At 43.5% G+C, this 27,495-nt stretch overlaps 3 protein-coding genes across 5 annotated transcripts in view; 2 read left to right on the top strand and 1 right to left on the bottom strand.

The window, feature by feature from the left end:
* Positions 1–27,495, bottom strand: part of LOC131078958 (1,4-dihydroxy-2-naphthoyl-CoA synthase, peroxisomal) — a 311,267-nt gene that overhangs the window by 23,364 nt on the left and 260,408 nt on the right. The gene's annotated exons all lie outside the window — the stretch shown is intronic.
* LOC131060181 (uncharacterized) lies at positions 15,899–17,580 on the top strand. 2 transcript variants are annotated; one of them, XM_059212090.1, is made up of 3 exons: positions 15,899–16,128; positions 16,449–17,134; positions 17,254–17,580. In XM_059212090.1, the coding sequence occupies exons 2-3, from the start codon at positions 16,497–16,499 to the stop codon at positions 17,492–17,494; spliced, it is 879 nt and encodes a 292-aa protein (XP_059068073.1). In that variant the 5' UTR covers positions 15,899–16,128; positions 16,449–16,496; the 3' UTR covers positions 17,495–17,580. The 2 variants fall into 2 exon arrangements, with proteins under 2 accessions (XP_059068073.1, XP_059068072.1); XM_059212089.1 differs by having other exon boundaries at positions 15,899–17,134.
* LOC131071471 (uncharacterized) lies at positions 17,761–18,788 on the top strand. Its single transcript, XM_059212092.1, has 2 exons — positions 17,761–18,232; positions 18,346–18,788. The coding sequence occupies exons 1-2, from the start codon at positions 17,843–17,845 to the stop codon at positions 18,769–18,771; spliced, it is 816 nt and encodes a 271-aa protein (XP_059068075.1). The 5' UTR covers positions 17,761–17,842; the 3' UTR covers positions 18,772–18,788.

Genomic DNA, 27,495 nt, shown 5'->3' on the forward strand with positions numbered 1-27,495 from the left:
CCGTGTTTCTGGATGCTGTTCGTACAGGAGTACAACCTGAGAAGAGGGGTGACTTGCAACCATTAGCCAGACTAGAGCCATACAAACCCCCCATCTTTTTCTGGACACATCTGGACATCATGATAGTCGACGGGGAACCACAGAGGAAGAGGTAACGACAATATGTGGGGCAATCCCCCAGTACAGGTACCGGGGATAGTGAAGAAGATGTCGCGGATGCATCCTCGTCAAATGATGAGAGTGGAGATGACACTTTTCACTTGGCTCTAGCCCTCAGTCGATTGCCAGTCGAGGTTGGAATGGAGGGTGGTGATAACCCATTGGCTGAGGAGGTGACAGAGGGGGTAGGAGATAGTAGCATGGTTGTGGAAGTGATGGTGGCCGAGAACCCTTTGGATAGATCATATGTGGTTGAGCAGACGACGAATGTATCAGCCTAGGTGATTGATGTAGTGGACATGTAGGCATCACCGCCACCACCACCTAGGGTGACCTCTGGGTAGGAGGAGGTCGTTCCACAGTTGAGTCCCACCCGTGCTGATGACCACCAGGAGCAGACCATCGACTCTTGGCTGTTGGAGACCCTTGGGGTATGGGTGGAGAAATTGCCAGAACTACCGTTGTCACCTGGCAGGGATGGAGGACTTGCTACCAGCCATCTGCAGATGGGTGGTGTGGAATCTAATGGAGGGAGGGATCTCCAAACTCATAGGACTACTGGAGAGCTTACATTGCACAGGGAAGTTCAGGAAGGGCGGGGGGAATCTTCCTCTCCTCACACAGAAGAATTGATACTTTGGCTGGAGAAGCCCGACCCTGTAGACCCATTTGGCACCTTGTAGCGATGTGCGTACCAGTTGGAGGGAATGGCGAAGTTCCTGAGTGATGTCGGCCATGTTGTGAAGGGTGCGGAAGTTGGACAAGATCTGAGGATAGCTTAGGTGGCCAAGCACCTTTTGTCCTTTGTCAAGGAGGACTATGAGGGGGGATTCTTTTGATGCTTCACGACCAAAGGATGGCCGAAGTTAGAGACCCCGAAGATGACGGATGCCTGGATGAGGAACATGATTGTGACAAAAGAGACTGGGATTTATGGTTCCATGCGTGGAATGGAGACGGCCTTCGAGGACCTAGTCTTGAAGTATCGAAGGACGACAGTGGTAAGGATGGAAGCCATGAAGGCCCAGTGGGATCAGGCAGTGCGGGAAGCAGAGGGTGTCAAGAAAACATTGGCCCACCACATTCAACAGAGTCAGTCACTGTTGGCTCAGGAGCACTCCCGGATTACCGTGTTGGAGGAGACAATTGCTAGGCATGTGCAGGAGTTGGAAGCGAGTGGCAAGGCCAGGGATGAGCTGACAGCGAAGGTGGAAGGCTTGGAGGTTAGACTGGCCGAGAAGGAGCAGCAGTTGTAGAAGCAGGGACAAGAGCTGTAGAAAGTCCGCAACAAAATTGTTGAGGTTGCTCATATGGTTAAGTTGGTAGGAGAGCGAGAATTGGCAACTACATAACAACTCCAGCGAGCTGGCACATCTCAATCATTTGTACTTCTAGGGACGCCCTCTCATCCCTCTTCACATTAGTTTCAGTTGCTTCCATCGGCTTTCATTTATTTGTCGTCTGGAAGACGACTTCTTTTTTGGGGGGGCTGATGTTAGGTCGTAATTAGGAATAAAACTTTTAAGTTATTGTTATGTCATTTTGTTATGTTTTGGAGTCGGCCTTGTAGATTCTTGTGTCAGTTACGACGGTTGGTACCTTGGCCAACCACCAGATAGTATATATTGCCATGTAAGGGAACCCCGACAATAATGTTGAGGTTTTGAACTATTTTGGAATGCACTAAAAGAACATCTTTCCGCCATCTGATTGTTATTTCCATGATCTGTAGAAAATTGAACTGTTATCATATTTTATGTGCTTATTTCTTGTTTATTTTGGAGCTTGAATAACTCACGGTAGGGAGTAAACGAAAAATATGTGTAATGGCCCTGTCCTCACCAAAGAGCCCCTGCAACACCAATTGAATCTGTTGAATCAATTCAATCACCTCATCACTCGCCACAGGACTATAAGTCTCATGAGGAAGCAAGTCAAGTAACTGACCATACTTGCTCCCAACCTCTGCACTACCCACCAAGTAGGTATGTCCCCACAAACTCTTGTGCCACTGAATAGCTGATGTAGACCATGCCAAATCTGAAAGTGTATTGAAAATTAAAATTTGACAGCCACTAACCCATGCAAAATCAAGGAAAATTGAGTCACCAATCAACAAATAGATAGCTTGCTCATACTCCATCTCTATGTCTTCTTTAGTTGGAAGAAAGAGTGATCGAAGATATGCTTCTCTTTGTTGTATTGCTTGATCTATATGATTGCAACACTCCTTGACCTTTTGTAACTGTTGCCTTGTTTGGGCAGCTAGCAACTTAGCTTGCCTAGTTTTCCTTAACCACTCGTCACACAAAATTTGAGTCCTCTTTACATCATCTATGTTATGATGCACAAAATCAGACCTTTCCTTGATGAATCATCAACCAATGACTCATGTTCATTGTTGCCGGGAATAATCATTATGTTATGTTGTTGTATTATGTTTATGTTGTCGTCGGTAATAATGAGTTACGGCGGTCAGTTAGTTAGCCGACAGGTAGGTAGTTGGAGTCGCGACGGTTGTGTCGCACCCCTTCGGGTATTATATATTGTGTACCCTTTCTTCAAAAGGAGCATGTTAGTCGTGTCAAATGTAATGTTATAAGCACTTATTGTACATGGACTGTGGAATTAATACAGAGGCTGGTTATTTAATATATTTCCATTATGTTCTGTGCATTTACGTTCTGCATTTAACCGTTTACCCGAGAGGGCAAACATTTGGCGCCGCTGCCTAGATGAACTCGGGAACGAAAGACACAGATGGCGCACAGACACAATGGGCCTACCCGTTGGTGAAGTAAACTCGGAGGCCGACAACGCGCGGACAGAACTTTATACAGGAGAAGACACGGCAACGCGAGAATTTTCAATTTTGCTCCAGGTAGCCATTCAGACATACGTTCGACGAGAAGCGGCGGAGGCAGAAATCCCACCAAGTGCCGTGTGGACAGCGCTGGAGGTTAGCCCGGATGTAAACTGGTTGATGAACCACCTCCCCCGGTTGCTTGCACAAGCATCGTTGGCACAACAGGCCCGCCTGGAGGAGATTGCCCAGGAAGAGCGACGACAACAAATCTTGCAACGCTACGAAGAGAACAGCCGACGGGAAACAGAACGAGATGGCGCCAGGCCAGGAGGAAATTGAACCTTGTAATAATCCCGACACACTGCTGATATAAATTGTGGCCGAAAGGCAAAATAAAAATAAAAATAATAAAAGTTTTTTTGTGTACATGGCGTGTGTTTGCTGTGTATGGAAGTGACTTATGCCCAATAGACTAAATAAGGACAAAAATAAAAAGATACAAAGTGACGAATGGGAAGTGGCACAAACCGCGTTGAATCTCAGACAGCAGATAGAACGAAGGTGTAGGCTAAGGCAGCTTGCCGAGGGACGACCGGCCGAGGGGTTGCCCGAAGGGAACCCAGGAGGTGTCACGGAGGTTGCGGAGGCAGAGATAGACGGAGAGAACTACACTGTCTACACTGTTGTAGGGCTGCCAGAAGGAGTCACGGAGGGTGCCGAAGGAGAACTCTACAGTTCGCCAGAATACCACCGTAGGGTAAGAAGCCGCGAAGAGTTGGTGGAACAAACAAGGCGAAGTCTAAACCTGATCGACGCTACCAGAGACTTGCTAAAGAATTTGTCCATTTCAGATGACAATCGGAGGGAGACAACGAAAGGTGACGGTACGACTGAAGGTGCCGAGGGAGCACAAGGGTACCGTACGAGAGGCAATTTGTTTGGTTTGGTGTCAGCAACTTTTTTCGGAGGACCCATGAGTGGAGGTTCAGTTGCAGAAGGCGGAGGATCGCCGGGTACAAGCACACAAGGAATTAGAGGAGCGAGACCCAACGGTGGGATGGCGAGTAAACAAAAATTGCCAAAGTTCATAGGGGAGGGCAAGGAAGACCCCTTACGGCACTGCCGTACATGTGAAACCATTTGGTCGGCCAACGGAGTAACAGACCAGGATGACTGGGTACAGCAGTCCCCAGCCACGTTACAAGGAGTTGCCATAGATTGGTACTTCGATGTGTACAAGCAAAAAGTGGCCACGTGGGCCAATCTACAAAAGGAATTCACGGGGGAGTTTCAGTTGCTCCGTGATGACAATGAAATTGTAACGGAGATATACAGTACCAAACAAGGTACCAGGGAGACAGTACGAGCATACAATCAGAGGCTGAAAGAACTCTTGGGTAAAATGGAAAGCCAACCTGCAGATGGATTGAAGAAACGATGGTTCGTTGAAGGGTTGAAATCCTCCCTATGGAGGAAGATGAAAATTGTACCCTCGACGTCATATGACGATGCTTATAATAGGGCGATGGACCTGGAGAGCGAATGCAAAACATCAAAGAAGAAGAAAAGTAATGAATCCTCATCCGAGGACGATGACTCTTCGCAGGAAAGCAGCAGCGACGACGAGGCTGACAAACGGGTGCAAGCGCTCCAGAAAGACATGGAGCGAATGAGAAAGGAATTCAAAATAATGAGAAGCACTGGTCGGAACGAAGGGGACATATGGTGCATTGAGTGCAAAGAGGAAGGGCACACAAAGGGTACTTGCCAAAAGAAGGCATTCTGCGAGATTTGCCAAGTGATGGGACACTCCACCAAGGAGTGCCCATACAACATGAAAACCCGAAGTACGCAAATGAACCAGGTGTTGTTCACGGAGCAGGCCACAACATCCGCACCAGCGCGTACCGGCCAACATACTAACACAACGGCATCATCTGGAGGATACCGGGACAACAGACACGGCGGTGGAAGGAATAGCAACAATAACAATAATGGAAGCCGTATCCAGTATGACGCCAAGGGCCGACCAATTATCCAATGTAGGGCCTGTAATCAATGGGGGCACTTCGCCCGTGATTGCACGAAGGAAGCCACCCCTCAGTACCTCTGTCGTTGGTGTGGGCCAGGCGACCATGAGGACGCAAATTGCCCGCAGGCAGGGGTTAATCTCCTCAACATTGAGAAGGCTGAGAAGACTAGTGAGAAAGAAGTACTGGCGATCACCCGTGCCCAGACGAAAAAAGCCACTTATCCCGACCCCCGTACGGAGAAGGAGAGATTATGGGAGGCAAAGGCCAGTATTGAACGTGAGATGATGACCGAACGACGGGACAACGAGGTGACGAGTACATCATCCCGTACGGAAGCGGAAAATAACATCATTGGGCAAATCTTGCAGATGGAGGTGCCGATAAAGGTAAAAGACCTTCTAGACTCTATGCCACAATTGAGGATTGCCATCCTCACCAATGTGTAAAGCACCGCATCGTCGAGTGCACCACAGGTAGGGGTTTCCCGCCACCGCATTGTCGAGTGCACCACAGGTAGGGGTTCCTGCCACCGCTTCGAAGAGTACACCACAGGTGGAGGTTTCCGTCAGCCCTTCGACTAAACCGATGTTACTAGCCTTGAGCAGTGGTAGACACCCAGCTGTGGTAGAAATGGGTATCCATGGGACCATTCTGAAGGACACCATTGTGGACGGGGGATCTGGGGTGAATGTACTACCAGAAGAAACATGGAAGCGACTGGGGAAGCCCACCCTGTGGCCACCCACATTCAACCTGGTGGGAGCGGACCAACACGACATTAAGCCACTCGGCCTGTTGATGGCCCAGCAAGTGACAATTGGTACGCAACCATTCTTGTTAGATTTCGTGGTTATTCCCTCGAAGAAGAAAGGCTATGACGCCATCCTGGGGAGAGCGTGGTTGATCAACGCGAGGGTAAACCACAACTGGAAGAAAAATACACTTTCCATGGAGAAGGGAGGGCGGAAATATACCATTGACCTACACACCCAAGATGTCAGCGAAGAGCTCGCCTCTTCAAACTCGGACTCAGAGGACTCTAATAAAGGGGAAGGGGGTCCCGATGAAAGCAAGGGCAAGAACGCGATGGAGCCGAACAGTGAAGGGGTGCTCGAATTGGAGGGATGTTCTAAAGATGAGGTATGCTCACTTAACGAGCTCTTCCATTGGCTAATGGAGGATTATGAAATGTTCCAAAGCTATAGGCTTGAAGTAGAGGAACCAGAGCAACCAACAGAGGTGTACCTGCCGGAATACAGAGAATATTGGAAGGGAGACGCCCCAAACCCTGGCGACGTAAATAATCCGAAGAGTGTCGGCAATGATTGGAACCCTGTGTGGAAGGCCGCAACCTTCAAAATCTTTATTATCCTTCTTCTTCTTATGTACGTGAAGGAGGTCGTGGTCCCTGTAGAATTTGTGGTTCCAGGTCTTCGGATGGCCATGGAAAATAAACTTGCCACCAACGGGTACAAATTGAAACCCTACCACACGAAGCGCGCAGGGGACTCGAGAGGCCGGACGGACACCCAAGAGCCCAAAGGGGGACCTGAGTGGATGGAAGGGGACCTGAGAGGTGAGGCAGGCGACTCAAGAGGCACAGGACCACAACAAGAGACCCTTGGGCAAGGAAAATTGAGAAGGATGAAGGGCGATCTCAGAGATAGGGGACCCCAGCAGAAGACTCTCTAGAAGAAAAAATAAAAAAATCGTATGGCCGTATGGGTCAGCTGATTGTACAGAAAAAAAGAAAGCCACGGTGGAACCACCGTACGGTAGCACCACCGTGCGGTGGCAACACCGACGGTGGGGCCACCGGTGGTGGAACCACCGTGCGGTGGCACCACTGTGCGGTGGCAACACCGACGGTGGAACCACCGTGCGGTGGCAACACCGACGGTGGAACCACCGTGCGGTGGCAACACTGGCGGTGGGACCACCGTGCGGTGGAACCATCGTACGGTGGCAACACCGGCGGTGGAACCATCGTACAGTAGCACGTCCACCACCGTGCGGTGGAAACCACTGCTGTCGAGGAGCACGAAGACATAAACGCAGCCCTCGCACAAACAAACACAGTCGTATGGTGGAGGGTGTTGACCGCATGATTGGAGGTGCCAGTGCTGTTGTTGACCGTACAGGGAGGTTGTATGGCCGGGGTGCCATTGGAGACATTACAGTGCAAAAAAAAAAAAAAAACGATGACGGCCAGATTTAAAATGATTTGCTGAAGTCTGGAGCCTAGACACTGAAAATATTGGAATGTAGAAGAAGGGTTTTGACATCATAAAATATCACAGAAATGATGCGCGCCATGGACTTTCGTGGGGTTCTAAAGGTTGTAAATTGGTGTTGGCGGCTGGGGCGCTGCCCCTCGACCCCGCCCTGTACTGCGAGCTGCCCTAGGACCCCGTGAGGGGCATTGCCCCTCAACCCCGCGGGGGCGCTGCCCCTCGACCCCGCTAGGGCGCTGCCCCAGACCCCGCGAGGGGCGCTGCCCCTCGACCCTGCTGGGGGCGTTGCCCCTAGACCCCCAGTTTATTTTGAGCTATAGAAGACCACGGGAAGTGTTGTGGTTGTCCGTACTGTAAGAAAGAAGCCTGCAACTAAGCATTGGCGGAGAAGCCATAAGCCGTAGAGGGAGACGGATTTGGAGGTTGCGAACAAACAGAGTTTGAGGGAAGGCATTGCAGGTCCGCGCAGTTGTATGACACCAGGGAGTTATTCAGTTCAATTTTTAGCCGTTGGGGAGTGTGATGGAGGATTGGAGGTGTCTCCTAGCATTTGTGCCAACGGGTTGTGGCCACCTCCAGGCATGACTGGTACGCTTTGAAGAACTCGGAGTATGTCTTGGCTGGACGTGAGGTTGCCTTGGTGGATGCACAGAGGACTCGGGAGGAGCTGACCACCAGGTTGGAGGCACTAGTCGCGTGAGACTTAGTTCAGCGTACCCAGGAGTTGGATGCCGGGAGAGCAGCATGGGTGGCTATCGAGGACAAATTGGCTAGGGAGATAGTATCAATTGAGTAGCAGTTGGTGGAAGCTGAGACTGAAAAACGTGTTTTGCAGACAAGTTTGGGTTAGGCACAGGAGGACTGTGATGGCAAAGGAAGCAATATTGGTGAAATCCGCACTTGAGCATCGGATGGTAGCAGAAAAGGGTTTTCAGGCGAGGACGCAGCAAGTGTATAAGATCCGGGCCCAACTGGCGTCAGTAGTTCCTGCCATTCATCTATATTTTGTATTAAGTCGTCGGAGTCGACTTCTTTTCTTGGGGGGGATGATGTTGCCGGGAATAATCATTATGTTATGTTGTTGTATTATGTTTATGTTGTCGTTGGTAATAATGAGTTACGGCGGTCAGTTAGTTAGCCGACGGGTAGGTAGTTGGAGTCGCACCCTTTCGGGTATTATATATTGTGTACCTTTTCTTCGAAAGGAGCATGTTAGTCGTGTCAGATGTAATGTTATAAGCACTTATTGTACATGGACTGTGGAATTAATACAGAGGCTGGTTATTTAGTATATTTCCATTATGTTCTGTGCATTTACGTTCTGCATTTAACCGTTTACCCGAGAGGGCAAACATTCATCTTCCAAAATCTAAATGCCAACATTTGTAGACTTCTCTTCATTTCTCATTCCATGAGTAAAAACTGCAAACTCATGAGAATGAGGAGGTAAACAGTTGCTGCCCAAGAACAATTTAGTGATGATATCATGCCATAGCAAAATATTACCTTCATCAACCCATGTCTCATGATTAACTTCCCAAACTTGAATGCCATGTTTGGATTTTTCTTCATGAGTAGGAATTGTGTCATTAATGGAATCAGCAATCACACTAGAGGATGCATTGTAATCACCAAAATAACTCTTACCATTACCCATATCAATCTCATCCTCAAACAAATTGTTAACAACATCCTTGTGGGTTAGTTTAATTACCTCATGCTCTTCTTTACTTGCTGTCATGAAATCAGATTGTGGGTGGTCAACATCTCCAACCTTTGTCATGTGTTTTTCAACCCACACCTGGCTGTCCTCAATGGATTGCTCATGTGCTGATAACGGACTGCTGATTGCATTTAGAAAATCAGAAGTATGTTCCCTTTCGTCCCTCCTTATTGCATCATATAATTCATTTCTAACACCCAAATCTTGAGTGTCAACACTAGGGAACTCCATACATCCATCTCTCACACATGGAATGACGGTTACCTCTTGATAGTGCACAGTATGCTGTCTGCTGCTACAAAAATCAGAATTGTTAGAGCTTGTATCCTCTGCACATTCCTCATCTTTGACGCTTCCAACTTGCATGCTAACGTTGATAGATCCTTCCTCAACCTTTTTGTCATTTATTAATACGTCTACATCTTGATTAAGCTCAATAGTTTGGCTACTATGTAAATCAGCATGTGTATAAGTCTCCTTAATCTCATCATCTGTGCATTGGTGGTTAGGCTCCCAAAAACCTTTGCAAGTGAAGCATAGACCTTGTCTTCTCATTTCATTCTTGCTCATTATGGGCGTTCTTGTAACCTGATCATTGAGTTTGGAATTAGAACCACCTTCAAAATTTGTTTTAGTAGCTCTTCCATACCTGCTCTCATTGTGCGTATGACTGAATTGTGTTCCTTAAGATGAAATTTTCTCCTTATACACCCTCCTAATATACTTTACCAACCCAATCTCTTTAGGCCTGCAGGTGACAAACAAGTTCAGATAATCATGAAGAGAGTACTGTGCTTTAAAAGCATCTGGCATTTTCTGATAGCCCTCAAGGAGTCGAGGAGCTTCCTGTTCAAATTTTTCCCTCATCTTGATGGCATCCTCTTCAATCTCTTCCCTGGATTTCCCTACAATACTGTAGTAACCCATAACTGAAACTTATGTGTGCTGGGCACTCAAATGATGCAATGCGAGCTCTCTAAATATTTCATTCAAATCCCAACAGGATGGCAGGAAACCGCTCTGATACCACTGAAGTATCCCCTGTACTGAAATGACATGACATTTATCACAAACCTTATCCCCTACAAGGGTTTAGAGGTCTTGTAGAGCCATGTTATCTAGTCATTGCGATGACAAATCCCCTCATAAAAAATACACCAGCACAAGTCAATCTTGCAGCTCACAATACCTGCCACCAATCAGATCCAGTGAATACCAAACAACAACAAAGAGACAACCAGCAGTTGCCACATTAGTAGGCAAGGCATTCAAATACACAGCATGAGGAATATTTGCCAAACCTAATAAGGTATATTGACATAAGTATTGTATCTTCCACATGAATATCATACTTCCTCCCAAGAGTGAAATCCTTAATGAAATATCCAACTGTACTGAAATGACTGAGAACAAGGAATATTTGCTACAATCTGTCTATCCAATCTGTGTGTTATGCAACTTTGATTTTTTGTGTGTTAAGCTGTTATGTGTCTTAGAAGTTTCAGATTGTTATGGAGGTCATCTAACACATATTCCTCGTGAAAGATTAACAATTAATGACTTCTAATGGTTAAGGCAATTGCCAAAGATACATATGCCACTAAATTATGGAGTTCAATGCCAATTTAGTCCCACAAACAAACACCTACAGCTTTCTGACATTATAACAAGCAGTTGGCAAGCAACCTGAAAACATTCATTCATAAAGATGCAAATTAACTCCTCCTTTACTTATTTCAAAATGAGGCTTAAATAGGACATAATATTGTCAACGCCATGATTAAACACATTGTCCATTATCATTGACCCTTTTCAGATTCTCTGAAGACTAATGAGAGTGATGGGTTTCATACATACAAACTGAAATTACAATCAATGAGCAATGTCAAGAGAACCTGGAGTGAAGCGCCTTGAAGAAGCAAGCAATATTGTGATTTTTGAGGGCTCCAATCTGCCTAATCAGTTTGTCCTCAGAAAATTGCCCCTGCTGCAATGGTGAAAGACTGATAATAAATGATATGTCTGCTGATGGTCTTCAATTGTTGTCACAAACCGATCGCCTTAGCCCCTAGAGTGTAGCGCCATTCACCAAGAGGAGGTTCATAGCCCAAATAATGAGTTTTATGCAAAATTGTGGGTTCTTACCAGTCTGATACGAATTGTTTCAGACCTGAAATGCGTGCCAAATTCTGGTCAAAACTCCTTCAATCACCTCCACAAAGAATCGCCTTCTGCTCCCAAAGATATATACCCTTTCAAAGTGAACCTTCAATGCTCAATTGAGGAGTTATGAACAAAATCGATGGTATATAGAGTGAAGTCGATTTTGTTATCAGACCTGCAAATTGACCAAACTCCACACAATTCGACCTCTAATAATCCACTAATAAAATTGCCTTCTAGCCTCAATTAAAAGTGATGCAAAAAGGGCACTCAATCTAACAATTTGAAGATGCCATGAACACCCCATCCACCATGAAAACTACAGAAACTCAATGTACTCAATATGGAAGACTGAGTATCTTCCACTCTCAGCTGCAACCCCTCGGAAGATCTTCTACTCCCTTAGTTATGCAATCTATGGGAGTTTTCGTTCCCAAAGACCAAACTCCGCAGACACCTCTCGGTTTAACAAAACCTAATCAAAAACCATATCAATAATCCAAGCTGCCTTGAAGCTTCGTCTACATCTCTCTTTATACTTTTTTCCAAACCATCTCTAGAAGCTTCTAGAAGTGACTTTATGATATAATATTTAATTAAGTCACTTTTATTAAATTAATTAAATATAAAGTCATCTTTTAATTTTAATTTATTTGATAACTTTATAAATAATTAACTTATTATTATTAATTAAAATAATTAATTAAGCTATCCATGAAAAAAAATAATAATAATTTGGACAACTTAACTAATTAAATTAATTAATAAATTCTTCTCAAAAGGGGACATTACACTTAATATCAGCCACCACAAAGCCCGGAGAAAAAACCACTGAAAATTGAGTTCTAAGGGATAATAATATCCAATCCTATCCATGAAAAAGTCTCTTGGACCACCCTGCATTAGCCAATAGATTTGCTGCTACAATTTTCTTTAATAGCAGTGAGAGTATCAATAAATAAAATGACTTCTTTAGCTCCATAGCTTCTTCTAGAAACAACTTATTTTTCTACATCAAGCCAAGAGCCTTTCAAGACCATTCATCGCAATCAGGGAATAACCCTTAAATTTTAACCACCAAGATGTTTAAAACGTAGAAAATCTGTTAATGCTAGTCTTGAGAGAATAACCTTCCATTCCACCTCATTATTATTTTAAAGGCTAAGGAAAAGAGAACCCCCTAGCATAAATACACCACTCTCATTTTCATAATTTTTAGCATTTCAATTCACACATTTTAGTGCAACTCAAGCTACAATAGATGTGTAGTAAAATTACTCTCCGAATTAGAAGTGGGCGATCCTTGTCAATTAAAAACTACTTACTTTGCACAATGTGTACTTTCTATTCACAATGTCTGTAATGTATTAGAGAGCGATTTTGAGTATGCAATACAAACAAATTAAATAAAACCCTATCTTTCTTTTTTTAAAATCTACAACACGGAAATTCAACGCATTAGCACTAGACGAGATTTATTGCGTTGGCAAAGAGGATTTACTTGAGGGTTTCTAAATCCTTTCATCAATTTCATCTTCTACATATTTTGTGACCATTGTATTTCGTGAGGTTGCATTCCACGAGACAACTTATCTTTGCAACATTGTATAAACAATTCACTTCTCCTGTTGATGTTTCCATATTTCAATCAAGCAATCCAATGCCTTTGTTAATACTTTCACATCTTGCACTCATGCCTATCATGGCGTTTTCATCATGCAGCCCTGAACAATTGGGCAAAAGTCATGGGATCGGGTTTTACACCTACAAATTGTGTTTGCTTGAAGCTTCTAAAGCCTTTGTATCAAACATATTTCATGCATATCCCGTGATCATTGATTCCATGAAATAACATCTCTTTGAGGCACTCCATCAAACTATTCACAGCTCTCATCAATGTCTCCACATTTCTTTGAAAAACAATTCAGATACATCACCTTCACTCCATTCAAACATTTCACATAAATCAACAATAGAGAGGGTTCAAGGAAAGGTTGTTTTAAATGACCAATTAGCTTTTCAGGAACCCAATTTGAAGTAGTTAATATCGGAGTTACAAGAATCGCAGAGTCTTGCCAAGACTCGGTGAGTCCCGAGGCGGGTCGCCTTTGCCGAGGCCAGGCAACCCTGGACTCGGACTTGGCTAAGTCTGGCCGGGTCTGGGTAGAGTTCGCCAAGTCCTGAGCCCTGGACTCTACTGCCCAGGCAACATTAAAAAAGAAAAAAAAAATTAATTTGTTTGTTTAAGTGAAACAAAAGGTAAATATATTTTGACTCTCACCCTAAAAATTCATTTTTCTTGTTTGTGAACACGAGGAGAGAAAAAGAGGGTTTTGAGCAAAAAAATAGAGGCATTGAAGAGCAAACCACCAGATAGATTGAAGAGGAGATTGCAATTGTTGATTGTTTGTGCAAGTTTGTAGCTTGCATTCAAGCATTTAGAGGTGTTAAAGAAGGATTTGGAAGAGGTTTCTAGCAAATTTATAGAGGTAAGTACCATTTTTTTGTTATTTTTTGATTTTCTTACTTTCATATTTCCATTTTTTTTTCATTTGTTTTGTTTTTGTTTTATTTTATATTGATAGAAAAAATATGAAAGTTGAAACCCTAGTTTTGTTTTTTCTTTCTATTATTTATTTTTCAGTTTTAATTTATTTAGAATAAGAGACATGCTGATTTTTTTCATTTATAATATATTGCAGCATAATATCTCAGCCTACCAGTAGTGGAAGTGGTGCCCTAGTTAGATAGGATAAGGCTTGGAAACATGGCATCCCCAGATCAAAAAAAGGAGAAGTAACATGTATTTATTGAAAAACAAAATATAATGGGCGAGGTATTAACCGATTGAAATATCACATTGCACAAATAGAATGCCATGATGCAAATCCATGCAAAAAAGCACCCCTTGAGGCTATACGTGAAGTGCAAGCTCAATTAGAGGAATTTAAAGAGAAAAAAGAATTAAAAAGGAAGCAAATGGAAGCCATTAGTGGGGAAGCTTCTTCAAATCCTTGGCCTCCATTTCCTGGATTTGGAAGTAGAGGTTTGTGGTAGTGTGAGTGTGAATATTAGGCCTCAAATTGCCGAGTTAAGCGATCATTGATATTGGCTCCTCTAAGCCTTAGACTTCTAGCCTCTAGGCTCTAGCTTTTATGTTGATATATGTTTTTAACTTTTGATGACATGGATTTCATATTGCATGAATTTGTAGACATTTGACACTATTTGTATTTCTAATATGTTATTTAGTTTAGCTTATTTCCTTCAGCTCAAGCCTAAATTTTGAAAGATCCCTAATGGATCCCCTTGCTGATCTGCTGTAGTTTTTAAATTAATAAACTATATTTTTCCTGTGATTCCTTTGATGGTTTTAGAGAATAGACATAAGTTGCAGAAGGTTTGTTTCTTTTTGTGTTTTTTGATAGTTTTCAAACAAATAATGAATAATGAACAGTAAACATGAAGGAGACTGAAAATAAATAAGAACATACAGCCAAATTCAGAATTGCTACAAGCTGTACCAGACAGATTGTTGATTTGTAAAACCAAATAATAATTCCAATGCAGATCCAAGGAACTTACATCCAACAATGATGCCAAATTGAAAGGTGAATAGTGATCATAAATCAAGAATACCTCTAAGGCTGAATACATGCATTCCTTACATTCCACGTGGGATGTACTTGCTGCAAATGGCGGCCCTAAGGCTGCAAGGATCACGCCCAAGCTGAAGAATCAATCTGCCATGCTGAAACCCTTACTCTGCAACTTGAATCCACAATGAAGAATGGCGTACTCAATCTCTATCAACAATGCACTCTGCCTGAAGAATCCAATGCCAATAACTGTTGAGGGCTACGTCCCAGCCAGTCCAGATCTTGGGGTTTGCGTCCCAGATGAAGAATCGCCCACTCAGAGCTAATTCGCAAAAATAAGTTTGATTGTGTAAAAAGATAATGAACAATTTGGTCTTCATTTTCTTATATCTCCTTTCCTTTCCAAGCCAAACCCTAAAAGGGAGTAAAGTTGGCGCATTATGAAAAGAGTGTTATTTTCTAATTATGGCGTCAACTATAGGAAAATAACACTAAATTGCAAAAAAATAGCTTCAGGCATCCAAAAAGACTCCGGACGGTGAGAATCATGTAGCAAAGTTCAAGACCTTTCCAACAAGCTATAACACAAGCATATCAACCCAGATGAAGCCAGAAATCGCTTATTACTCCGAAATGACTAAATACATAGCCTTATTTTAATTTATTTAATCGTAAACTTAGGAAATATTTAAATATATTAAAATATCTCCAGAAATCCAATAATAACCCAAAATGACCAAACAATCATGAATATAACTTTGTCACCTATCTGTGACCGATGCCGGAAAAGTTGAACTAACTGGCAGTCCCATCCCTAAAATCTAGGGATGCTCCTAGAAACTAGGAAACACACCCAAACTTCATGAAACCGAAACCATGACATGGTCCCGTGGAACCTCCAATATGGGAACTGCCAAAACCTCCTAAAAAATAGGGAATCTCCCTAAAATCAAGGAACTGCTCCAAATGGCCCTCAAACTGCCTGTAAAGCCAAAATCCAGTCACTATATGCACCAGAGAAACGAAAATCGCCTAAACTCGCCTGGACTCGGCGAGTCCGAGTGCGAGTCACCCTTGCCGAGTCCTGGGGACTCGGACTCGGACTCGGCTGAGTCCAGGCGCCAGACTCGCCGAGTTTGGCGAGTTTGGCGAGTTTGGCCGAGTCCCGTGCCTGGGACTCGGCCGGCGGCGATGTGAAAGATAAGTTAAAAAAAAAACAATTTTAAATGGTTTTTTTGACTCTTTTTTTTTGTGTTATTTTTGTTTTATACCTAAAAGTGACTTTCATTTCATTCATTTGCAAAAATAGGAGGAGTAAAGTGAGATAAAAAGAATAACAAGGGTGCATTGAAGAAAAACCAGCAAGGAAGATTTCTTCAATTTCTTCAATTTTCTTCAAGAGTTCTAAGAGGTAAGTTGGTAACATTGTTTTTTTGAGATTTTTTTGTTTCTTATATGCAAAAATTCATTTTTCTATTCTTTTTTTTTTGAAAGTTTTACATTTTATTCCAAAATCTTTTCTATGTTACTATGTAGGCCCAGGGTTTGTAATTTTATTTTTTTTAAAGTAGGGTTTGACAAACCCTACAATTTAAAAAAAATAAAATTGCAAACCCTAGTTACCCTACTTTAGCTTTTTTGAAAAAAATGTTCAATGAGAATGAAATTATGAATGCACAACATAGAATGAATGTCTTAATTTATTTTTGCATTTGTAATGTTTTATTGCAGCAACCTTCACATTCTTATTTGCCTCAAGTTTCACAAAACAATCATACAATGTCCTCTTCTAGACCTCCCATTAGAAAGGACCCTGCTTGGAAATATCATGAGGATTTTCCAGGGCAAAGAAAAGGGCAAACAAAGTGTATATTTTGCAAAACAATATTCCATGGAGGCATATATAGATTGAAATACCATATTGCTGGTGTGCGTGGGCATGATGCCGACCCATGCACAAAAGCAGTCACTGAGGCCGTACGTGATTGCTATGTAATGGTTGAAGAAATTGAAAGGAAAAGGAAAGAAAAAGAGGATCTCACAGTCATTGGGAGACATGCACCTTTAGGAACAGGGACACAATTAGGTTGTGTTGGAGGGCCTTCTTCCTTACCTTCATATCGTCCCACTCATTTTGCTACTACTCATGCTTCCGGTTCTGCTTCTATAAGTGCCAGTGCTAGTGCCAGTGCCTCTGCCCCTTCTCATGTTCCTAGCACTGGCAGTGGTAGTGGGAATGTTAGCATTGGACCTAGGATTCGTAAATCTAGGTTGGATACCTTTTTTGCACCTCGCACTACTCCTGGGTCCCAACAGTCACTTGAGAGCATGGGTTGGAACAAGGAGGTCCATGATGCTGCTAAAATGGCAGTTGGCAGATTTTGGATCTATGGCAGTATTCCATTCTTCACAGCCAGGTAAATGTTTTATGTTTGATTGTTTTAATTTTTATAATTTGATTGTTCGTATTAATTTTTGTTGTATATAGTTCATTATACATAGTACATACTTATCTCATTAAAATTATTTGTGACAGGTCACCTTATTGGCAAGAAATGGTTGATGCCCTTACCATTTGTGGGGCGGGGTTCAAAGCCCCTTCTGAGTTTGATTTGAGCGGACCCATTTTGACTGAATTGGTGAATGATGTGAAGAAAGAATTGGGTGATCAACGCCAAATATGGAGCACTAAAGGTTGCACCATCATGACTGATGGTTGGACAGACAGGAGAAATAGAACTCTCCTTAATTTTCTTGTTTCTTCCGCAGGTGATTGATTAATTTTAGTTTCATTTAGGCATTAATTTTTTATTTTTCATTTAATGATTTATTGAATGATCATTGATCTTGCTTTATTTTTTTATTTCAGGGGGAACCGTTTTCATCAAGTCTATTGATGCCTCCGCCCATTGCAAGAATGCCACCTACCTATGTGAGCAGATAGAGGAGGTGATTAATGAGGTGGGTGAAGAGAACGTGGTACAGGTGGTGACTGACAATGCACCAAATTATGTTGCTGCAGGTAAACTTTTGATTACAAACTAATTTTGTTTGCAAATTAATTTCTATTTTGTAACCTCATTAATTACAATGCAACAAATTATGTTGTTGCAGGCAGACTATTGATGGAGAGGCACCCATCTATAGTTTGGACTCCATGTGCCGCCCATTGCATTGACCTCATGTTAGAGGATATTGGAAAACTTCCATGGGTCAAGACATGTGTAGAAAAGGCAAGAAATGTGTGCAAATTTGTATATAATCATTCATGGGTGTTGGCTCTTATGAGACAATACACAGAGCATAAGGAGTTAGCTCGTCCAGGAATCACAAGATTTGCCACAAACTTCATCACATTGCAGTCCATGCTTCGTTGTAAGATGGCCTTGAGACGTATGATTGTTGGTGAGGAGTGGTCTTCCTCATCCTATGCTGCCACCCCAGCAGGAAAAGATATGGCAGACTGCATTTTTGATGAGCGAGGCTTTTGGAGCCCTTGTGATGAGATAGTGAAGGTAATTTTTTTATAAATTCTACAATTTTTATTTAACTTTTTGTTTTATAACTTATTCATCATATTCTCTTATTTGCTCATGTTTTAAATTACACAATATTTTCAATTTTACAGTTTGTTAAGCCTTTGGTGGTTTTGTTGCGAGTTGCGGATGGAGAAAAGCCCGCAATGGGCTACATATATGAGGGCATGGATAGGGCAAAAGAGGGCGTCAAATCTATCTATGCAGGAGATGAGAGCAAGTATGGTCCCATTTGGCAGATCATTGATAAGAGATGGCATCATCAACTTCATAGGCCCATCCATGCAGCAGCCTATTATTTGAATCCGGCATTCCATTTTAGCCCTACTTTCAGGGCTGATGCGGAGGTCCTTGATGGGCTATACTCAGTCATGGAGAAGATGGCACCTGTTGGTTGTACTCAGTCAGATCTTATGCGAGAGCTACAGTTGTTCTCAAATGCACAAGGGGAGACCTTTTCTCGTCCTATCGCCAAAGAAAGTAGGACAACTATGATGCCAGGTAAAAATAAATTGTAAGGCTTAATTTTAGTTTTATTGTATATTGTTAAATGAGTTTATGAGAGACTGATTTTATTTATTTTTCTCATTTCAAACTCAAATAATTGGTGGAACTTTTTTGGCCCAACAACACCAAATCTTCAGAAGTTGGCCATTCGCATCTTGAGCCAACCATGCAGTGCATCTGGTTGTGAGCGCAATTGGAGTATGTTTGAGCACATACACTCCAAGAGGCGCAATAGATTATCCGTGGAGAAGATGAATGATCTTATCTTTGTTCACTATAACCTCCGCCTGAGAATGAGAAAGAATGCATTAGCTGACATCTCTCCTATCATTCTAGATGAGGTTGATCCTGAGGCAGAGTGGGCCATTGAGACAGATCCTGTGGCTGTCTTTAGTGATGATGACACTGATTGGATCGACCAGGTAGATATAGAGGCTGAGGCTGTAGCCATGGCAGAGGAGGAGCAGAGAGCACGAGCAGAGAGAGGAGATTCAGAGGCAGATGGTGATAGTGACAGAGATGGTGACAGTGACACAGATGTTCCTGATGTTGGTGAGCATGGCGTGGTGTCACGAGGAGCGGCTATGGCTGCCCAATCATCTATGACCTACCTTAGACGCCTTCATAGGGGGGCGGGGCCTTCATCGGAGCCGACGTCGGGGCCGGAGGGTGCAGACTCCTCTGCGCCATAGGCTTGTAGATGTATTTACCTTTGTTATTTGTATGGAACATTTGATGATGATCATATGATGACATGGATTTTTTATTCCATGAGTTTTGTAATATTGTATACATTTGACAATATTTATATATCTATGTTTGTTATTTCCTTCAGCTACAATTTGCGTTTATGCTTATGTGATAGATCATAGATGTATACTTGTGTATGTATTATGTAATGAAATGAGCCAAGTTTGATGATGTTATTGTGTCTTATTCAATAAAGGGTGCATGAAACAAGTTTTAAATCTTAAAAAATCTCTAAATTTTTTGAGTTTTTCACTTTCCCGAGTCCAGCCGAGTCTGGAGCCGAGTCTGACGCCGAGTCCCGAGTCCGAGTCCGATTTGGCCTTGCCGAGTCCGAGCCGAGTCCGAGTTTCGTTTCTTTGATATGCACTGAATGAGTCCCAATCAACCTCTGCTATCCTACGAGACTCCAATGATAGGCCAACTCCTTTGTCTCTGTTGTCCACTCTAGAAAGGGGACATGACAAATTTGCATTTATACTTATGTGATGAATGTAAACTTGTGTATGTGTTCAAAGTAGCTTCTATTTGATAAGATTATTGTGTCTTTGAGGTTTATTTAGTAAAAAATACATGAAACAAGTTTAAAATCGTTAAAAATCTTTGAATTTCTTGGGTTTTTCAATTTGCCGAGTCTTGGCCAAGTTTTTGCCGAGTTTGGGCGCCGAGTCCGGGTAAAAAATCAGCTTGCCGAGCTGAGTCCGAGTCCGAGTCTTGTAACTATGGTTAATATAACTACTTTGGGTTATGTTTTCAAAATTCACAATTCACAACTAGTTGTGAGTTGTGAAATTGCATTTCATAACTCTTTTAGTTCAAATTTTACAACTCAGAATTTATCCTGCATTCACTTTTCACCTTTCACAACCTCTCGCTTTCACTTTGTGAAACTCACAACTAGTTAAAAGTTGTGGTTTTCAATTTCACAACGCATAACCCCTTTGCATTCACAATTTACATTCAACAACCCCTCAACGTTTGACTTTTCAAAATCATAACTAGTCGTGATTTTGGATTTTGGATTTCGGATTTCACAACTCATAACTACTTTTACATTTAATATTCACAACTCATAACTCATAACCACTTTATTGTGAATTATGAAATTGATTTTGAGATATGAACTTATTTAATTTTATTTAAATTTGTTCACTTCTTGCCCTTTCTCAAAGATTTCATTACAACTTTTGACTGAAGAGGAGTTTGGGATTGAAATTTTCACCAAGTATCAAAGGGGTTGAGACGATCATAAGCTAAGAAAATTTCATGATGGAGCATTAAATAATGCGATTTTTTAATATTTTTCAAAAATAGGTTTATAACTATGTAAATATTAAAATCTCATGAATAGAGAGGTGGGTAGTTGTGAAAATTGGCTGCACATCTCAAAATAGTACTTAAAACACATCTGTAAGGTGGTTTTCCTTGAGGCCTCATGATTTTCAAGATTTTAATGTTTAGATACTTTAACCAATACTTGGTATGATGGACACAAAGATGATGGCTTGGACTTAAAACCACATAATTAGAAAATCTTTTCAAATACAGATTCGAATATGCCAGAAATTAGATTTGATACAAAGTTAAAAAATTTGAGTGTTTAAAATTTGGGGCAATAGTTGTCTCTAACTAGGGACAAGGACTGCAAAGGACGCAAGATGAATCCAAAACCTCTTTGGCGATTAGTGTGTTATCCATGGGCAATAGAGTCAAAAAATAAGGGATGGGAGACACAACATAGGGACTAACTGGAGAAACTAGACACAAACCAAAAATGGGACCAACACAACAAAATTTTGACCAAAAATATGTACATGGTAGGCAAAGCCTATCTCAAACTGCTCCAGGATTGTCATACAAAACCATTCACAGGTTGAGAGAAATAGGCACCTCTGCGAAAAAGTAACGTCCATCTTTGTAACACTTGTAAGTGTTTACCCTCTCGAGTGAATAACTTCAAGTACATAGATAAAAAACGTAATGCAGAATAATAATGCCATAGATATCAAATAAAATATAAGAGATGTTATTCCATTCATAATTGTCCCCCAAGTTGCATTCGGAAGTATATAAAGATACCGAGAGGGTGTGAGCGCCAATCGTCGCACCGCAACTGCCACCCCTCGGTTGCCAACTAACCAATACAATTACAACTTAATTAACTAGTTTTATTTCCGTGTACAATATTGCCACCAACATCATCCCCCCCAAAAGAAAAGAAGTCGTCTCCAGACGACTTAATACAAAATAGAGATGACATTAAACAAAACTGCTTACGCCAGTCAAGCTCGGAACTCATACACTTGCTGCGTCCTCGCCTGAAAACCCCTTTCTGCTACCATCTGATGCTCAAGTGCGGATTTCACCCTTATGGCTTCCTTTGACAACACAGTCCTCCTGTGCCTAAACCAAACTTGTCTGCAAAACACGTTGTTCAATCTCAGCCTCCACCAACTGCTACTCAAATGATACTGTCTCCCTAGCCAATTTGTCCTCTATAGCCACCCGCGCTGCCCTCTCGGCATCCAACTCTTGGGTACGCTGAGCTAAGTCTCACGCTAGTACTGCCTCCAACCTGGTGGTCAGCTCCTCCCGAGCCCTCTGTGCATCCACCAAGGTAACCTCACGTCCAACCGAGACATACTCCGAGTTCCTCAAAGCGTACCATTCATGCCTGGAAGTGGCCACAACCCTCTGTCACAAAGGCTACGAGACACCTCAAATCCTCCATCACACTCCCCAAAGGCTAATAACTGAATTGAATAACTCTCTAGTGTCGTATGACTTCGCGTTCTTGCAATGCCTTCCCTCAAACTCTGTTTGTTCGCAACCTCCAAATCCGTCTCCCTCTACGGCTTATGGCTTCCCTGCCAATGCTTAGCTGCAGGCTTCTTTCTCACAGTACGGGACAACCCAACACTTACTGTGCCTTCTCTGCTGCCCTTCGCTAGACTCAAAAAGTGTATTGTAGCTCAAAAATAAACTGGGGTCGAGGGGCAGCGCCCCTCGCGGGTCCATGGCAACGCCTCATTTCTGTGATATTTTAAGATGTCAAAACCCTTCTTCTCCACTCTAATATTTTCACCGTCCTGGCTCCACATGTCATCGAATAATTTTTCAATCTGGTCATCCTCTTTTTTTTTTTTGTTTTTGTTTCCTCTGTAATGTCCCCAATGGCACCCCGACCATACAACCTCCCCATACGGTCAACAACACTGACACCTCCAATCGTACGACCACCTTCCCATGCGGTCAACACCCTCCTTACCATACGGATACACCTCCAGCGTACGAACAACATGGTCAACCGTGCACATCGTACGGTCCTCCTTCCTCATGCACAACGCAGTTCAACCGTACAGTGGACCACTGACAATGGAGCGGCTACGTGTTTGTTTGTGCGGCTGCGTGTTTTATATCTCCGTTGGCAGTGGTATCCACTGTACGGTGATTCCACCATGGCTTCCCCTTTTTTTTCCCCTTTTTATTTTTTTATTTTCGACCGTACGGTCAACTGTCATACTGGTCTATCATACGGACCCGTACGACAATACAGTTTTTTATTTTTTTAAGTGTCCAGATTTGGCTCAGGTTTCGTGCCTTTGGGATTGCCCTTTCTCGGTTTGCCTCGCCCGAGAGTCTCACGCTTTGGTCCCGTGCCTCTCGAGTCGCCTTCTCGGCCTCTCGGGTCCCCTTCCATCCTATTGGGTTCCCCTCCGGACTCTCGGGTGTCCTTCCGGCCTCTCGGGTCCCCTGTGCGCTTCTCGTGGTAGGGTTTCAATTTGGACCCGTTGGTGGCAAGTCTATTTTCAATGGCCATCCGAAGACCTGGAACCACAAATTCTACAGGGACTACGGTCTCCTTCCCGTACATAAGAAGAATAATAATAAAGATTTTGAAGGCTGCGGCCTTCCACACAGGGTTCCAATTGTTGCCGACCCAAATGATCTTGGGATTATCTACGTCATCGAGGTTTGGGGTGTCTCCCTTCCAATATTCTCTGTATTCGGGCAGGTACACCTCCTCTATTACTTGCTCTGGTTCCTCTACTTCGAGCCTGTAGCTCTGGAACATTTCGTAATCCTCCATCTGCTAGTGGAAGAGCCCGTTCAATGACCTTGTCTCATCCTCGGAGCAGTCTCCTAGTTTGACAATCCCTTCGTCGTTGGCCTCCCTGTAGCCCCGTCCTTCGTCTCTCAGGTCGTCTTTTCCTTCACCCTCCGATTCCGAAGATGATGCTAGTTCCTCACCGACAACCTGGGTCCTCAGATCAATGGTGTACTTTCGGCCCCCTTTCTCCATAGAAAGGGTGTTCTTTTTCCAGTCGTGGTTCACCTTTGCTGTAACCAGCCACCCTCTGCCTAAGATGGCGTCGTACTCCTTCTTGAGTGGGATTACCACAAAATCTAGTATGAAGGGTTGCATGCCGATGGTGACCGATTGGGCCATCAGGGTGCCGAGTGGCTTGATGCCGTGCTGCTCTGTACCTACCAAGTTGAACGTGGGTGGCCATAGTGTTGGCTTCCCCAGCTTCTTCCACGTATCCTCTGGCAGTACATTCACCCCCGAACCTCCGTCCACGATGGTGTCTTTGAGGATAGCCCCAAGAATTCCCATCTCTACTACAGCAGGATGCTGACCACTATTTAAGGTGAACAACATTGGGTCAGCTGAGGGGCTGACCGGAACTTCCGCCCGTGTGGCACGCAAAGGTGCCTGCGCAGTGGTTTGTATGGAAGTAAAAATGGCAGTTCTTAACTGTGGCATTGTTTCTAGAAGGTCCTTTACCCTTATAGGTACTTCAATCTGCAGTACTTGCCCAATGATGTTATTTTCAGCTTCCAAATGGGATGATGTACTCACCACCTTGTTGTTCCGTCGTTCGGCCATCATCTCACGTTCAATATTAGCCTTTGCCTCCCGTAATCTCTCCTTCTCTGTACGGGGGTCGGGATAAGTGGCCTTTTTCGTCTGAGTGCGGGTGACTACCAATACTTCTTTCTCACCCATCTTCTCAGCCTTCTCAATGTTGAGGAGATTAACCCCTGCCTTTGGGCAATTTGCGTCCTCATGGTCGCCTGGCCCACACCATCGGCAGAGGTGCTGAGGGGTGGCTTCCTTCGTGCAATCACGGGCGAAGTGCTGAGGGGTGGCTTCCTTCGTGCAATCACGGGTGAAGTGCCCCCATTGATTACAGGCCCTACATTGGATAATTGGCCGACCCTTGGCGTCATATTGGATACGGCTTCCGTTATTGTTATTGTTGTTATTCCTTCCGCCACTGCGTCTATTGTCCCGGTAACCTCCAGATGATGCCGTTGTGTTGGTTTGCTGGGCCGTACCCGCTGGTGCGGATTTTGTGGCCTACTCAGTGAACAAAACTTGGCTCATTTGCGTACTTTGGGTTTTCATGTTGTATGGGCATTCCTTGATGGAGTGTCCCATCACTTGGCAAATCTCACAAAAGGCCTTCTTCGGGCAGGTGCCTTTTGTGTGGTCTTCTTCCTTACAATTAGTGCACCACATGTCTTCGTTTTTGCTCGTGCTTCCTTTCATGTTCTTAAATTCCTTCAACATATGGTGCATATCCTTTTGAAGAGCTTGCACCTTCTTACTTGATGATTCGTCACTACTGCTTTCTCCCGAGGACTTGTCCTTTTTCTTCCACGATGTTTTGTCTTCACTTTCCAAATCCATCGCGTGGTTGTATGCGTCATCGTATGAAGTGGGCGATACAATCTTCATCTTCTTCCGCAGGGATGGCCGCAACCCTTCCACGAACCATCTCTTCTTTAGTCCATCAACAGGCTGGTTTTCCATCTTCCCCAGTAATTCCTTTAATCGTCGGTTGTATGTTCGCACTATTTCGTGCTTTCCCTTCTTTGTGCTTAGTATCTCTGCCACGATCTCATTATCATCTCGAAGGAGTCGAAACTCCTCAAAAGCTTTCTGTAGGTCATCCCATGTTCCCACCTTTGTTTTGTCCACATCAGAGTACCAATCAATGGCTACTCCTCTTAGGGTGGCAGGGAACTGCACCACCCAATCCGCTTTGTCAACTACCCCGTTGGCTGACCATATTGTCTCACGTGTATGACAGTGCCGTAACGGGTCATCATTGCCATCTCCATTGAATTTAGGCAACTTCTGTTTGCCTGCCATCGAGGGGGGTCGTCTTCCTGGAGGTGGCTGTGGCTGCGTCTGTGCGTCGCTCCCTCCGGCGCCGGTGCTGTGTTCTGCGTGTGTGACTGGAGGCATGGTGCTTTGCCTGCTGTGTGTGGCACCTGCAACCGTATGGTTGTCCTCCCCTCCATTCTCACCCGCACCCACTCCTGGCTCCCTCTGGTGATCCTCACTTCGTGGCGTAAGGGATGAGTTTCTAAACTGATCCCAAGTCTCTTCGACTAGATTCCGCTGTAACCTTGTTTCCTCTATAAACTCTTTGTGGCTTCGCATCCTACGGTGTTCTTGCGACGTGTAGAAATTTCCCTTGGCTTCTACACCCTCCGTGACACCTCCTTGGTTCCCTTCGGGCCACCCTTCGGCAGGTCGTCCTTCGGCAAGTTGCCTTAGCCTCCGTCTATGTTCTACTTGCTGTTCCAGAATCAAGGCCCTCTGCGCAGCCTCCCACTCGTCCGTTTCTGCTTTTTTTTATTTCTATATTTATTTAATAGGTTGGGCATTAATTCCCATACATTTCCATAATTCACAACACATAAACCAGAACACGCCTTTATTAATTCATTTTGTCAATACAACTCGTGTCAATATTATGACACTTTTATTTGAATTTAAAATGTTCCGTTATCCCTATGGGATTCAGGGTTCAATTCCTTCCTGGCTTCATGCCATCCTGTTCCGCTTCCTGACGGCTTCTTTCTTCGTATTGTTGAAGAATTTGTTGGCGTCACTCTTCCTGGGCAATCTCCTCCAGGCGAGCTTGCTGTGCCAGCGATGCCTATGCAAGAAGACGGGGAAGATGGTTCATCAACCGATTTACTGGTGGGCTAACCTCCAGCACTGTCCACACAGCACTTGGTGGGATTTCCGCCTTCATGGCCTCTCGTCGGACGTAGGTCTCAATGGCTACCTGGAGCAGAATTGAAAATTCCCTCATCACAGTGTCTTCTCCGTTGTAGAGCTCTGTTTGCGCGTCGTCGGCCTTTGGGTTTATCTCACCAACGGGTAGGCCCATCGTGTCTGTGCGCCATCCGCGTCTTCGGTTCCCGAGTAAGTCTAGACAATGGTGCCAAATGTTTACCCTCTCGGGTGAATAACTTAAAGTACACAGATAAAACACGTAATGCAGAATAATAATGCCATAGATATCAGATAAAATATAAGAGATGTTATTCCATTGATAATTGTCCCCCAAGTTACATTCAGAAGTATATAAAGATGCTGAGGGGGTGCGAGCGCCAACCGTCGCACCGCAACTGCCACCCCTTTGTTGCCAACTAACCAATACAATTACAACTTAATTAACTAGTTTTATTTCTGTGTACAATATTGCCGCCAACAGTAAGCTTAGTAAGTTGATCAAAATGACGTGTGAGACGAGATAGATTTCTAAATAAAGTATTGAACAACCATTTCTCATCATAAATCTTTGAGCTCTCTTGCATCATTTTGGTATAACCCTGAACATTATTGGCAACTTTTGGAATCTTTTCAAGCATACCAATATCCTCTATCTGAAGATCCCTCCAATAATCTGGATTGGAATAAATCAACCCACGAATCGGACAACCTTCACATAGTTTGGGCCATGGAGAAATTTGTGTCGATGCAAATGTCAAATCTGATTTTTGAATACTGGATTCCAAGAGCATATGGTCATCCTTTACTAGAATACTTTCTTCTTCTTTAATCATGAGGATTTTAGAAAATTCTTTCTCCATACAATATGAAAATGAAGAAGAAAATAGCACATTTGTTTCTTGGGAATCATTTGTAGAAACATATTCGTCTGAAAATAAAGGATTGC

This window comes from Cryptomeria japonica, chromosome 10 (assembly GCF_030272615.1).
Source record: "Cryptomeria japonica chromosome 10, Sugi_1.0, whole genome shotgun sequence".
NCBI lineage: Eukaryota > Viridiplantae > Streptophyta > Pinopsida > Cupressales > Cupressaceae > Cryptomeria > Cryptomeria japonica.

Coding starts and splice junctions, on each gene's coding strand:
- LOC131060181 (XM_059212089.1), top strand. CDS start 16,365: ATGTTCAATGAGAATGAAATTATGAATGCACAACATAGAATGAATGTC. Junction 17,135..17,253: donor ATTCCATTCTTCACAGCCAG/GTAAATGTTTTA, acceptor TATTTGTGACAG/GTCACCTTATTGGCAAGAAA.
- LOC131071471 (XM_059212092.1), top strand. CDS start 17,843: ATGGAGAGGCACCCATCTATAGTTTGGACTCCATGTGCCGCCCATTGC. Junction 18,233..18,345: donor CTTGTGATGAGATAGTGAAG/GTAATTTTTTTA, acceptor TCAATTTTACAG/TTTGTTAAGCCTTTGGTGGT.